General features: G+C 56.8%; 1 protein-coding gene across 1 annotated transcript in view; it reads left to right on the top strand.

Moving 5' to 3' along the window:
• Positions 1 to 12,639, top strand: part of ACSS1 (acyl-CoA synthetase short chain family member 1) — a 41,825-nt gene extending 29,186 nt beyond the window's left edge. The window contains exons 5-14 of the mRNA XM_082857992.1: positions 168 to 320; positions 3,296 to 3,443; positions 4,513 to 4,650; positions 6,529 to 6,621; positions 7,513 to 7,625; positions 7,833 to 7,959; positions 8,526 to 8,653; positions 8,770 to 8,833; positions 10,976 to 11,094; positions 12,070 to 12,639. Coding sequence (XP_082714118.1) covers positions 168 to 320; positions 3,296 to 3,443; positions 4,513 to 4,650; positions 6,529 to 6,621; positions 7,513 to 7,625; positions 7,833 to 7,959; positions 8,526 to 8,653; positions 8,770 to 8,833; positions 10,976 to 11,094; positions 12,070 to 12,249 — 1,263 coding nt within the window. The 3' untranslated portion in view covers positions 12,250 to 12,639. The remainder of the gene's footprint in view (positions 1 to 167; positions 321 to 3,295; positions 3,444 to 4,512; positions 4,651 to 6,528; positions 6,622 to 7,512; positions 7,626 to 7,832; positions 7,960 to 8,525; positions 8,654 to 8,769; positions 8,834 to 10,975; positions 11,095 to 12,069) is intronic.
• The last annotated feature ends 1,472 nt before the right edge of the window (positions 12,640 to 14,111 follow it).

Here is a 14,111-nt window from a genome sequence, read left to right as displayed (position 1 = left end):
TGGATCCATCCTTTTATTTGGAATTAAACTGGGGCAGGCTAGAGAAGGTGAACTCTGAACCCTGTCTGCCGAGTCCTGAGGCCGAGGGGGAGAGGTGTTCTCGGGGATGCCGGGTGCAGGGGCGAGGTCACTGCCCTTGACGGGCTGTCTGGTCTTCTCCCTCACAGGAAATGGCCAAGGAGGAGCCAGTGTGCGCCCCAGAGAGCATGGGGAGTGAGGACACGCTCTTCCTGCTGTACACCTCGGGGAGCACTGGGACACCCAAGGGGCTTGTCCACACCCAGGCGGGCTACCTGCTGTACGCCGCTGTGACGCACCGGGTAGGGCGCTGCCCCAGGGGGCTCCAGGCGGGGGGCCAGAGCTCCTGCTAACGTCTTCTCCTCATGTGTTCACGAGCAGGGCCGGGAGTCCTGGCATCAGCGTGGTGGAGGGGTGGGCTTGGGCAGCTGAGTTTCTGTCCTTGTCGGAAGGGCCTGGGTCCTTGGACCTGTGTCTTCTGCTGGTCTTTAGCCCGTCACACGTGTGCCAAGCCCTCCCTAGGCCTGACGTGCTGGCTGGCACGGCTGCTTTCAGGTGCTGGGAGTCCAGTGCTCTGGCCTTCCTGTGCCCTTCTCCTATACAACTAGGTTGGTATAGATATGAGTACATTATTGTTATTTGTTAAGACGCGTTCTTCTACTTAAGATATCTTTTTCATCTGATTTTGAAAGAAAGTAAAACATTTTCATGGGGCCCTAAAAGTGCTGTGGCCTCTAGGCTCTGCTTACTGGGGCCACATTTTAAAGGAAAATTTTTAAAAAGACTTGATTTTATGAGGAGGCTTAAATTTAGCGTATGGAAATTGTATTACAGGGGACCATCCTTTAAGGATTATAAAGCAAATGATCTGGCACAGTTTTATTATAGTAAATGCATTTAAAAATCAGCACTCATTTAAACATGGGTGGGTGGGGGGATTTTGGTTAACATGCATCCCTGGTTGCCTTGGGGAATAGCTGACGCTTCCCAGGTGGGATGGGGCCTCAGGATATCGTCAGTGGACCAGACTCTCTCTCTGGCTAAAGGCAGAACTCAGCCCCAGGCAATGCCAGCAGCAGGGGAGCCGACTGGCCATGTGACCGGGAAGCCCAGGCGCATCTAGGCAGGGCTTGGACGCTGAGAGCACCTACAGTCTGGTTGGGGACCAGGGCCCCGCCCACTCAGTCACTATGGTGGGGGTGGGAGTGGGATATGCTGATCGGTCGTATCAGCATATATCCCAGGCCTGGTCATCCGGAGGTGGACCTTACGGATGAGCATGGACGACGAGCGGGTCCTGGGAGGGCAAAGATGAGGCCTGGGAGTGGCAGCCACTTGCAGGCAGCACTGAAGATGCGGAAGTGAGGCAGAAAGATAGACGTGTCACAGAACCAGGCCGGGAAGACGAGGTATTATGCTTGACACAGTCCATGCTAAAGCCGCTGTCTTCTGGCCGCTGGGTGACCGTGAGCATCACAGAGCTGTTCTCGTCTGAAAGCCCCTTGCTCAGCTCTGGGTGGGCATGTTGCAAAGAATGACACGTTGTGTAGGTCAGAACACTTTGGAAAATGTAGCTACTGAGACCGAACACCAAGAAGGTCACAGAATGGGTCAACGTGTTTCCATCAATTTATAACAGAATTAGCGTTAGGGGAGCTGTAAATGTGGTGAAAGAGTCTTCATTTTTTGTTTTCAAGCGTTACCAGGACACTGCCTACATGAGCAAAAGCAGTGGGGATGTAAGGACGGGACCATCTTTTGAATTTCTCTTCAATACAGTGAGGGCATTTTAAAGCATTAGGAATAGAAACTTTCAGCCTTCTGTACATAAGCGTGTGTCTATGAGTGTACGTGTGTGTGTGTGTGTGTGTGTGTGTGTGTGTGTCCATCCGCGTACCCGCTGAAGGTATTAGGGCTGTTGGTTTCTTCAGGGAAAAGGACAGTTGACTCTGCAGGGACGGTGGGGACGTGGGCAGGTTTCAGGGTGAGCAGTGGGGTCAGGGTGCCCTTTGGAGAGTGGCTGGTCCCGGGCACCTGTTCTCCTTCCAAGAACAGCAGGTAGAGAGGTCGCCAGCCCCTTGAAAGATGTGGCACTGTGGGTCCTCATATTAAAAATCCTCTCAGTTCCGGAATGCTGTGGGCCTTGGGGTGTGGGAGTCCTGCTTCACCAGTGCAGTGGGAGTGGTTTCCTTGAAAGACCCCTCTGCCTTGGGTCACGGCTCCACAGGACCCTGGCAGACTCGAGACCACTGTGCTGTCTGGAAACTCCTGGGGGACCTCAGTGTGTGTCTGTGGCAGCAAGAGACTGGGCCACTCGCCCAAAGGTTAAGAAAACATCTTTATTGCAAAATAGGACACAGATATAGAAAACCACCGAAATCAAATGTGTGGCTTAATGAATTATTGTTGGACAAACTCACTTCATTCAAAAACTGGAACATCGCCAGCCTCACCCAGAAGCCCCTTCATGGCCCATAGTGTCCCTGCCCTTTCTAGTTTTGTCACCCAAATGTGCATCCCTAGGTACTGTAGCTTACTCTTGCCCACTGACTGTTTTGGGTAAGCCTTTTAAGCCAAGTTTAACCAATGGGTTTTCCTCCATCCCTTCATTTCCTTGAATGTTGTCGGTTATAGCTCCCGGCTGTGTGCCTCTCTGTCCTCAGCATCTCCTGCAAAAGGGCAAGTGGACCCGCAGACAGGGTCAGGTTCAGGTTTGACTTTTTGGCAAGAATAAGGAGATGCCCGTGTCTCTCAGACTCTTCGAAGCTGATGATGCTTGGTGCGTTTCTTGGCCTTTTTGGCTTTTGTTGTTTGCAGTTTTAAAAGGATTAAAAAAACAATGGTGTAAAAAAACAAAAAAAACTATGGTGTAACTTAATGCAGAAAGGTGCCCTTATTTTAGACATAGGACTGGATGGAGTTTTACCTGTGGGTACACGTGTGGCCAGCTCCTTCAGGCCCTGACATCCGCCCGCTCCCCCAAAACCCCCATCCCCGCCCACCTCAGGACTAGTACTAGGCGACCTCCAGCGTATGCATGGGCTTTGTGCTGGGGCTCCAAGAGTGTCCCCTCTAAAGTCCAGCTTCTTTTGCTGTCATCTGCGGGCCTGGCGCTGCTGTCACCAGTGATTCCCCTCTCATCACCGCTGTGGCTGCTCTGCCCTCACTCCTGCTCTCGGGGGCCATGGGAGCAGCTGTGCCTCGGTGACAGAACACGCCCTGTGATGTGTGGGAACGGGTGACAGGCTCCTGACAGCCCCTCCTCCTGTTTCTGCAGTTTGTGTTTGACTACCGGCCAGGTGACGTCTTTGGCTGCGTGGCTGACATCGGCTGGATTACGGGACACAGCTATGTGGTGTACGGGCCTCTGTGCAATGGAGCGACCAGCGTCCTTTTTGAGAGCACCCCGGTTTACCCCGACGCTGGTGCGGACTGCAGCAGGGGCAGGAGGAAGGAGGAGAGGTTGGGGGTGCGGGCTGCGGGGTGGAGGCTTTGCTCGGGTCGGGCTCGTGGGTGTTTGTGACAAAGCTGCCGGGCGGCAGGGGCCGGGCCAGGTCTGCAGTGGGATCACACACGCAATGGGAGGGGCTCCAGTCGCTGGAGCCTTCGGGAGACCACCCATGCTAGTGTCCCCCTAAACTCTGCGGCCACCTGCCCGGATCCTGCCCTTCCTCGAGGCCGAGGCCAGTGGCCAGCCTCCCCGGGCGCCCTGCTGCCCGTGCCTTCAGGCCACTCGGGCCGAGCTTGTGGTGTGTGGCCTGGAGCTGCCACCATGGAGAGGGATCCCTTTGAGGACCCACGTCTTGCTCCCCTGGCATCTTCCTCCCTCGTTGCACAGCGTCTTCAAGTGTTTGTTCAAATGTGACTGAAGGTTGGCGGCTCTGCGAGGCTCTTGCCCAGGCTCTTGCCCAGGCAGTCCACAGCGCTGACGGTTTGGTGCCTGGAACTTTGGTCCCCCGCTTCCCCCGCTTTGGTCCCCCTCTCCAGCCTCCCGCAGGGGCCAGATGTGCTCCTGGAGGGCGTGCAGGGGGCCCGGCTAGGGATGAGAGCCGAGTCTCAGGTGGCCTCAACCTCCCTGTGTGCAGAGTGGTGGCGGCGAGCTGGGGGGTTGACGGGGCGCGTGCGTCCTGGGCGTCGCTGCTGCTCCGGGGGAAGCACGGGTCGCCACTAGAGACCATTTAAATGTGCCTGAATGCGGTTCTGCATTGGTGCTACTTCATGGTAATATCCCTTTGACCCGATTCCTCGCTGTGTCCCGTGGGTCAGGACATGGGCTGTCAGCGTGTGGGTCGGCATCCAGGGCCAGGCAGAGGCTGCAGCCTCTGACGCGGGGAGTGCAGGAGGCGGCCCCATGGGGAGCCCCTCCGGTCCCAGAGGTGGATGCAGAGTGCGTTTCGTGGACACCGTGGGTGTCCGCACACGTCCGGCGCCTGGTAACGTGGGCCGCCTCTAAGTAAGGCTCATGGAGGTGACGTGACCCGGGGCCTCTTGTAGGTCGGTACTGGGAGATGGTGCAGAGGTTGAAGATCAATCAGTTCTATGGAGCCCCGACGGCCTTCCGGCTGCTGCTGAAATTCGAGGATTCCTGGGTGAAGAAGTATGACCGCTCCTCCCTGCGGACCCTGGGCTCAGGTGAGCGGCTGCAGGATCCTCCCTGCGGGCCCCGGGCTCAGGTGAGCGGCTGCAGGCGGCATGTGTGTGCCAGAGCCAGAGCAGGTCCCTGGATGGCTTCATCACAAAGGCTGTGTCTGCGCTGAGTTCATATGATGCGGCTGCAGCCAGTAGAAAGCAGATGTCCCACGTGGAAGCCCCTTCTGGGAGCCCACAGCCGTTAAGGGTCTGGGGCTCAGCATTGTGATGTTGTCTGTGCTCCGTCTTCATTATGAAAACTCACCACCGTTGGAAGGTCAGGCCCGAGCCCTCTCCCTAGTGGCTGCCCAGGATCTCACCCCCTGCTGTTTCCAGCGCTGTCATCACTGCCATTCTGCCCTTGGGTGCGTGTTTCCAGGCAGGGAGGGAGTTGTGAGATCAAAGGTTATCTCCACTCGTCATCAGGATAGATGTCGCCAAGTCATGTGAGAACGTTTTGGAAAGGTGACCTGGGTTACCCTGAGTTGAGGTGGTCCTGGGAGGTGGAAGGCGCCAGGCCTGTTCTCCTGCAGGGGATTCGGTTACTAAGGAAGCAGGACGCAGGTGACAAGGCAGGTGCTCAGAGTGCTCTGCTGTGCGTCCCCTAGGCCAGGGGCGGGCTCCTATGGGCCTCACTCCCTAAGGGCTGTGACCAGAGCCACTCTCTGGTTGGACCAGGCAGCAACGAGCGTGCAGGGACCCCTACTCCCCCCAGGGAGTCCTCACCAGCTGGCTGGCCTCTGTGTAGCTTGGGGGCACCCCTGCTGCATAACCGGCTCCAGCAGCAGAGCCCTGCGGGGGTTTCCTGAGACCAGGGTATTGTCGAGGAAAATAATCAGTAACCAGTCTATAATAAGAATAGAAGAGAATTTTATTCAAACCAAGCTGAGGGCTACAAGCTCTAAGGGAAGTGCTCCAGAGAAGCATGGTTTTCAGCAGTTTTATGTCTTATCAGGACAAAGAACGTCAAACCAGTCAGGGATACGTTCCTTCAAGGCTTCAAAAAAGCAGATCAGCACGTGCAGAGAGTCAGTATAGCCTTGGCTCTGGGAAGGGAGTCTTATCATCAAAGGAGTCCCAGCATTGGCGTCCCAGGGAGGCATTTATCTCTATTTTCAGACATTCTTTACTTCTGGACAGCCTGCCCTTTTCTTTAATGATTAACGCAGATGTGCAGTGTATGTCTGACGGGCCACACAGGCTGTTCCAGTTAGCATAAGGTCTGAGTTAAAGGGTGTGTGAGCCAGAATGACTTTCCCGCACCTCCATGTGTGGACGTGTTTCTTCCATCAGGATCAGTGAGCCGTGCTGGCAGGTGGGTGAACAGCACGGCGGCTCCTGCACCTGGGCCAATTCATGCCTTGGCCGGTGGTGGTCCCTCACGAACATGCCACGATTCACTTCGCCATTTTCCTCTCCATGGACAGTTTTTAGCTCTTGGCCATGGGAACATCCCCGTCCGTGTCTGCTTCTGGGGGTGGGTGCCTGGAGCGACCTTCTCCAGTCACAGGACGAGTGTGTCTGGCTTTAGTGGGTTCCATCACCAGCAGGCATCCAAAGCAGTTGCCACGGGCGTGTGCACTTCTAAACGGGAAGAGAAACACTCGAATCGCCCTGCAAACCGCACTCCAGCAGTGTGTGTGGTGCTGTTTCCTCCACACTCTTGCCAACTTCTTGGCTTTTGACCCTCTAATGGTGAAAATATTTCATTGTCATTTGTGTTCTTCCATAGCCATAAACCTGATGATCTCACTGCTTTTTCAAGTCTCCTTTTGTGTCTTTTGGGAAAATTATAGAGCTGTTTTCGTCGTGAAATCAGCTCCTTTTGGTTTCAGCCTTTTGGAGGTCTCTTAACACCTTCTCTCTCTCGTGTGGTGGCAGTGGGAGAGCCGATCAACCACGAGGCCTGGGAGTGGCTGCACAGAGTGGTGGGGGACAGCCGGTGCACGCTGGTGGACACCTGGTGGCAGACAGGTGAGCACGTCCCCAGGGGAGGGGCAGGGAGCACGGAGCGTCAGCTCAGCGGGCGCCTGGCGTGTGGGGAGAGGAAGCTTGGGGCAGCAGCTGCCGCTCTGCAGCTGTGAGACATGGGTGCGAAGGCTTCCCTGAGCCTTGGTTTCCTCGTCTGAAAGATGGGGCCCGGGAGGGGGCAGAGGGGCGACATAGGGCCCTGCGAAGGTTCCCTTCCTTGGCGGCCCACCTCCTGAACCCGGTACAGCCCAGTGATGGGTCCTGCCGTTTAAGCGACCTTGAGTCTAGATTTGGATCTAGAGGGAAAGGAGTTTTTTCTGCACCACTGTGTTTTGATTTGCCCCCCTCCTCTGGGGTGTCTGACTTATCAGGATTTTGGCGGCAAGAGACCACCACTGACGTAATAAACATGACTGAGGTCTCGTCCTTCAAGAAGCCAGAAAGTGAGACGTTCCCAGTGGCGTGGGCCTCATGGTTCAGGAAGGCCCCAGGTGTTCCCTACAGCAGAGTCTTGGGGGGACCCTTCCCATGCAGGCTGATGGAGGCCGGAGCCAGAGAAATGCCTGGGGGCAGGACCCGTGGGCGTTCTTTCCCTTTGCCCTCCTTTCCGACATCCCCACGTCCCCACAACACGGGATGGGGGCCGTGGCTCCTGGGGCTGAACCTGGCCCCCGGCCCGCTCTCATTTCCACAGTGGAGGGGACCGGCATCCAAGCCTGGTTTCTCCTCAGAGGTCCTTTTGTCACTGGGGGCTGTTTTCTTGCCCCGGATGGGCAGGTCTACCCCCTCCCACCCTGGAGAGCAGCTGTGTGTGTGGACCCTGTGTCCATACGGTCTGGATACACGTGTCAGTAGCCCCAGGCCCACTGGTGTTTCTTTCTGTCCTCCCCGCAGAAACGGGGGGCATCTGCATCTCGCCGCGGCCCTCGGAGGAGGGGGCAGAAATCCTGCCCTGCATGGCGATGAGGCCCTTGTTTGGCATCGTCCCTGTTCTCATGGATGAGAAGGTGAGTCTCCCTGCCCACGTGCCCCGCCACCCCCTGGCCTCGTCTGCCCTCCCCCGTCGCGCGGCACCCACCGCAGGGTCTCCTCTCAGAGGAGAAAGCTCCGGGCAGCTCCCTCTGGGGCACTTGTCCTGTTCCTGTCTCAGGCCTGGCAGTTCGGAGAACGCGAGATGGTCACTTCTTCTGTCTCCCCATCTCCCGGGTCTGCAGGGAAATGTCCTGAAGGGTGGAGATGTGTCCGGGGCTCTGTGCCTGTCCCAGGCCTGGCCAGGCATGGCCCGGACCATCTTCGGAGATCACCAGCGATTCATGGACGCCTACTTCAAGGCCTACCCGGGTGAGCCTTTCCTCCCGCCGCTGGACTCGGTCTCAGAACCGTTTCCGAGGGGCCGGGGGTTGCGTGAACGCTCCCTCCTTTCCTTACCTCTGAGCCAGGAGCGGTCCAGCTCGGGGTTCTCCCAGGGGCTCAGGCCATGGGCTCCCAGGAGAAGAGTAGGACGCCACCTTGGCGACAATCGTGGTGGCTCCAGGCCTCCCCCCGGTCTCCATGTCGTTGTCTTCCCGGCTTGTGTCGTGTCGTTTGGTGGGAGTTCACGTACACGTGTGCCCCTGGGAACCGATGCTCTGCAGTCGCAAGCACGTCAGCGACACTTTTGGGGAAGCTCGAGTGGGCTCCTCGTATCTTCTGCTTCCAGACGTTCGCAGCCTCCTGCTGTCTGGCAGCCCCTCTGCCCTTTACTGGCACCAGCTTAGCAGCACCGGAGAGGTGTCTCCATGGGGGGTGGTGCGTCGGCAGGGGGGCTTCGGCGCTTCCTCCTGTCCAGGGGGTGTCCCTCACGGAAGGGTGGGAGCCCCGCTGGGTCCCAGTTCGGAGCTGGTGCTGAATCCCCCACTGTGGTGCAGGCTACTACTTCACAGGAGACGGGGCTTACCGAACTGAGGACGGCTACTACCAGATCACGGGGCGGATGGACGATGTCATCAACATCAGCGGCCACCGGCTGGGGACGGCGGAGATTGAGGACGCCATGGTGAGCCCAGCCGGCCTCTGTGCCCTGCACTGCCACCGGCTGCCGCTGCCTGGGGTCTGGGGTGGTCGTCACTGGCTGAGTTGCTGCCTCACCTCTGCGTTCTCTGTCACGCCCAGGCTGACCACCCTGCAGTGCCCGAGACCGCCGTCATCGGCTACCCGCACGACATCAAGGGAGAAGGTGCGTGTCCCCCGAGGACCCTCCTGGCCCTGGGGCCAGGGCTCCTGTATGAGAAGCAGACTCGGTGGGCAGGGGCCAGGGCTTTCTTGTGGGTCAGGCTGCTGGTTCACGTCTCTCAAGTGGAGATTTTGGGTGAGGAGGCTGAACAGGCACAAGTGTTAGAAAAAAGTCAGGACTCTGAAATGTCCTGGTTCTGCCGTCCTTTAAGGACACTCACCCACAAGCAGTTGTGACCTGTTTGGCCCAGCTGAGCTTGGGGAGCTTCCTCCCCGTCCACAGCGCCCTGGTGGCCCTGTCAGGGACAGCGTGTGCAAATACCCTGTGCTGCTCACACGTCCCTCACATGTGCTCCGTCAAAGCGCCCCGTGCCTTGCAGCGGCTCCTTGACTGGCCTGAGACTCTTTGGAGGAGTCTGACCTGTGGTTCCCTCTGCACAGCGATGGGCCAGGGGAGCACAGAGCCAGTGATTGGACCGGTCCTTATTGGGGACACACTTTGTTCCAAAGTCCGTCAGTTCCTAAGCAGTGGGTCTGGGAAGGGGCCGGGTCACCTGAATGTTGTAATGCCAGGCATGTAGCAGTCACACTGGCCTGGCCTGGCCGGGCGTGACCCAGACACTCCCTGACCTTATGCTGCACTGCTGGGCACACTGACGTCTACTGCCTGGCTGAGTGGCCGGGGCACTCTCCCTCCTGCTGTCAGGATGCACCATGACCCAGTGTCACCTGCCTCCCAGCCACGTCTGTGTGCTCTTCTTCTGTTACATACTGTCCCTAAGCCAACCTGTTGGAAAACTGAACACTTATTTAAGTGTTTTAAACAAGCGTTTTCAGTTGCCACAGAAGGATGTGCCCGTGAGGATGTCGCCCATGATAACAGGGGCGGGGATGTGGGGGGCTGTTGGGGGTCGAGGGGATGAGACAAGACGGGCCCTCGAGTGTGCATCTCAGGGGCCTCGGCCCACATCACGCTCCCACCAGCAGCCCTTCCCTGCATCCTAAGCGAATCTGGCGTTGCCTGCCAGGCTTTGGGGGAGAATTTGTGTATTGGGTGTGATGAGGATGTGCGTTTTCCTGATTTCTAACAAATCTGAGCATTTGTCCATTTGTAAAACATGAACAACAGCAAAAGCTGTGGGTGTGTATTTGTCCCCACTCTCTCTGCGCTCGATCTGACGGAGGGGAGCCCCCAGGTCTTGTGTGATTAGGACGCAGACCTGGAGAGCAACCTAAGTCCCTGCCCCGGGGGCTCATGTGCTGGAAGGGCTGGGGGAGAGGGGAGAGGCAGACAGACAGGACCAGTGGGGGTTAGGTGGTGCGCACGGAGTGTAGATCAGGATGGGGTGGGCTCGGTGCAGGGACGGACAGGCCAGTGGGCAAGAAGGAGACTGTGGAGAGAGCTTTGGCTTGGAGGCAGGACAGTGCGGGTCAGGGGGAAAGGACAGACCGTCCTAAGTGGCGCTGGGATAGCGATTGCTCACGTGGAGAGAAATGGAGTTGGAGTTGGGTCCGTGTGCGAGATCATCCCCGGTGGGTTAAGGAGAAACGTGCTGGACACCCGTGGGAGCCATTCTGATCCTCACTGGAGTATTGAAAACAAAACCTGGTGTTTGTGCTAAAATACTGGTTGACCAGCGCAGCCCAACAGAACTTCCTGCCTCGACAGAGCCATTCTTTGTCTGTACTGTCCACACGGTGGGCCCTGGCTATGCGTGGCTCACGTGACTGGGGAGCTGCATTTTACATTTAACTTACCTTTAAATAGCCACGTGGCTGGTGCCCACAGGCTGGACACGTGCCCAGAGACTAGTGCCTGGGTGGTGTTTCCACACCTGTCACACGGGGTGGAGAGTGAATCTTCTACAGCCCACGTCACGGGTGTGCAGACAGACGTGAGTCACGGCTCCAGGGTCTCTCCAAACATGCCCGCCACCTGGGGCGCTCAGAGGAGCCAATGGAGTCACTTCCACCTTGAATGAAAATGGAAATGCACCTTTGGGGTTGCAGCTAAAGAGACCAGCTGCCACAGGGTCACCGGCGTATGATTTAAAGCCCCTTTGGATTTATGGCGATTTGTGTGAAACATGCTGCCCCGGGAGGTGGGTCGTTGTCTGATGCGCCTGAACCTCTGGTCTCCTTCCAGCTGCGTTTGCCTTCATCGTGTTGAAAGATGACGCGGGTGACGCAGACGTGGTGGTGAAGGAGCTCCGGTCAGTGGTGGCCTCCAAGATTGCCAAGTATGCGGTGCCCGACCAGGTCCTGGTGAGTGGACGCGCCTCAGGGGCCACAGCACTGCTCCTCCTCGCTTCCCACCATTGACGGGGGACGGTGGCAGGAGGTGGGCAAGGGCGGTGGGCTGCTGCGTCCTCGGACGGAGGGAGACACAGCCACCTGTGCAGAGGCCGGGCTGGGCCGTGGAGCATGGTGGATTGTAAACAGAGGCCTGGAGTGGGACCAGAGGTCCCCGGGACGGTGAGGAGACGCCACCAGACCCTGTCTGGGAGCCTATGTTGGGGTCAGTTTCAAGGAGGAACTGGGCCACCTTCTAAGCCCTGCTGGCTTTTCACTCCTTCCTTGGCTGGAAGCTGGGCCTCGGTGGCAGGAGGGCCCAGCTTCACTCAGTGCCATACAAAGTCAGACTGTCGGTCCGGTGACCAGAGCTTCACCTGAACTCCCCGTAAGTTAACTGGACTCTTTCAAAAGACAGGCCACTGTTACAGGTCCCAAACGCATCCCTTAACATATCGCCTTGACGTTGGATGCCTGTAGTTGGAAAATGTCAAAGGCTAAGTTTCAAACACTAAGCAAGACATTTTCCTCTTGAGCACGCCTTGCTTCTTATGTTAGAAAAAGCTAATTACGGCCCCGGCTGGGGGAGGAGACAAGGCGCCCCGAGAATGCCTGGTTCTGCTGCCACCTGGGAACCCCCCAGTGTAGCCGGCAGGAGAAATGCATGTCGGCAGTGAGGTCCACCTGGGTAGGGGAGAGCCTCCTGGTGGAGGCTCAGCTAAACCCCTGACCACAGCTGATTTCAGCTTTAGGTCCAGATGGAGGAGGATAAAACCAGAGGCCACGGCCCCGCTCTTCTCTGGGGTGGGCTGTACATCACCCATTCCTGTTGGGTGCCCAGGGAGGGGCGTCCTCCCTTGAGCAGTACCCTCCTCATCTCAACGCCATCGGACATGGGCTGGGAGTCTGGGCACCACCCGAAGTCTAATGCTGCGCCTTCCCTGCCAGGTAGTGAAACGTCTTCCAAAAACTCGGTCTGGAAAAGTCATGCGGAGGCTCCTGAGGAAGATCGTCACAGGCGGAGCTCAGGACCTGGGGGACATCACCACAATGGAGGACCCCACTGTCATCACGGAGATACTGAGCGCCTACCAGGAGTACAAAGACAAGTGGGGGGCCGCCCAGTGACGATGGCTCTGCCGAGACCCCGAGCCAGGCCCCGAACTTACGCTCCCAGAACACAGCTCCCGAGTCGGCTTGTTCCTAGACGCCCCAGCGGAACCCACGCTACCCTCCACGCGAAGCCCCAAGTCCCTGCCTTCCCTCTACGTGGGGACCCATGACAGGTCCTCACACAGGGTGAGCTTTCTCCCACTTGCCCTGAGTTTGGTTTCCCGGTGAAAAGTCCGTCACCTCCATTCCCGTGTCTTCCCGACAGCACAGGAAGGTGGAGCCCCTGTGCCTGCTCAGGTGACTGGCAACTACAAGCAGTCATGTTTTCTCCAGGTGTTTCTAGAAACGCAAGGTGGAAATTTTATTTTTATACTTTTATATTTTAGAAGAAAAATGGTGCAAACACATACGTGCAATGTGTGGTTTACTTGTACACACTCTTCTTAACACTTATGAAAAGCTCCTTCTTTGCTTCCGCTCTTGGGGAAATGTGGAGGGTTGGAGGGTGCACTTTTGGGTACCATTTGGCCTACTTGAAATCCGAATTGGAAATGTTTGTGCCTCTGTCTGAACACAGCCATCTTGAAATCTCTCAAGCCCACAGCATCTGTTTTTGGTGTATGTTTCCACTTCTCTTGGTTTGTGTGTGATGAAACCTAACTGCTAAAAGCACCTGTGGGGATGGGCTCCCTTTTCAGCTCTGAAGGGCTCCGGTCACATGTGGTTTCTGCAGGCTTGCGGTCTGGAAACATTCCCCTCCCCCCGGCCTTGGACACTCAGCAGCCAGTTGGTGCGCTCCATGCCTAGGGCTGTTCAGGGAAGCCAGGGACTCAGTAATGCAGCCAGAACTGGGTCCCTGAAAACTGCCCTACCTCCCTACTCTGAGCCATCTCTCTCCCTTTTCCAATGTGCCTTCGGTTCTCTGGACTTAGCAAGACAACGTTGACCATTAGGTTGCAAAGTGCCTATTGATAGCCAAGCACGAGAGGGACCACTTGTGGAGTGCTGGGCGGGTGGCCTGCTAAGCTGGGTCCTGGAGGACAGGGAGGGCTGCCTCAACCTGCACCCCACAGAGGGCGGTACCCTGCAGCTGTGCAGGTGTTCACGGGGACCTGGAGTGCTCAACACCCGCCATACGTGGCTGTGCTGGCCTCTCGGTGACAAGGTGAGGACGGGTGGTCTCGGCTGTAGCACAGATTGGCAGCTCTCACCACCTGTACCGGCAGCAGTTTGCTGGACTTGGCAGATTATGGTTAGGGCGCTACTTATGAAATGACAGCTATAAACTAGGACAGTGACCAGTGCTTCAAAATGATCTGCAGGGCTGTTCAAATAAAGCTTTATTTTGTTCATTCTCTTCTTTTTTGTGGTGATGTTTTTTGATCAAATAACACTATTCTTTGTTGTTGAATATAATCCTTGGCACAAAACTGGAAGAGACCTATTCACTCAAAAGAGAACACTTAAAAAATTCACTCTTACGGGGAGGAAATACACAACAAGCGCTCACCTATCTTGAACTGTTATTGGGTAAACTTAACCTGTCTCTAGACCACTGTGCTGGCCAATCACTAATCACAGGTGGCTAGTTAGATATAAGTAAAAAAAACAATAAAATAAAATACTTAGTCCCTTGGTGGCAGTGGCCATAGTTAAATACTCAGGTGCCACATGGCCAGGAGCTACTACGCTGGACGACACGAGACCCCCCTCGTCACGTGGAGCCCTGACCGTGGGTGCTGGCCTAGAGCACAGAGAACGAGGATGCAAAACCACACCCAGGAAGTGCCGCCCATGCAGACCCACAGGTGAGCAGCTCAACCTGCCTGCGACCCACCCCCTGCCCAGGGGTGGGCAGGGTTTCTGTGTCCTTCAGT

Source organism: Leucopleurus acutus (assembly GCF_964270905.1).
Source record: "Leucopleurus acutus genome assembly, chromosome: 16".
In the NCBI taxonomy this organism is placed as follows: Eukaryota; Metazoa; Chordata; class Mammalia; order Artiodactyla; family Delphinidae; genus Leucopleurus; species Leucopleurus acutus.
This window is presented reverse-complemented; position numbering and strand designations above follow the sequence as displayed.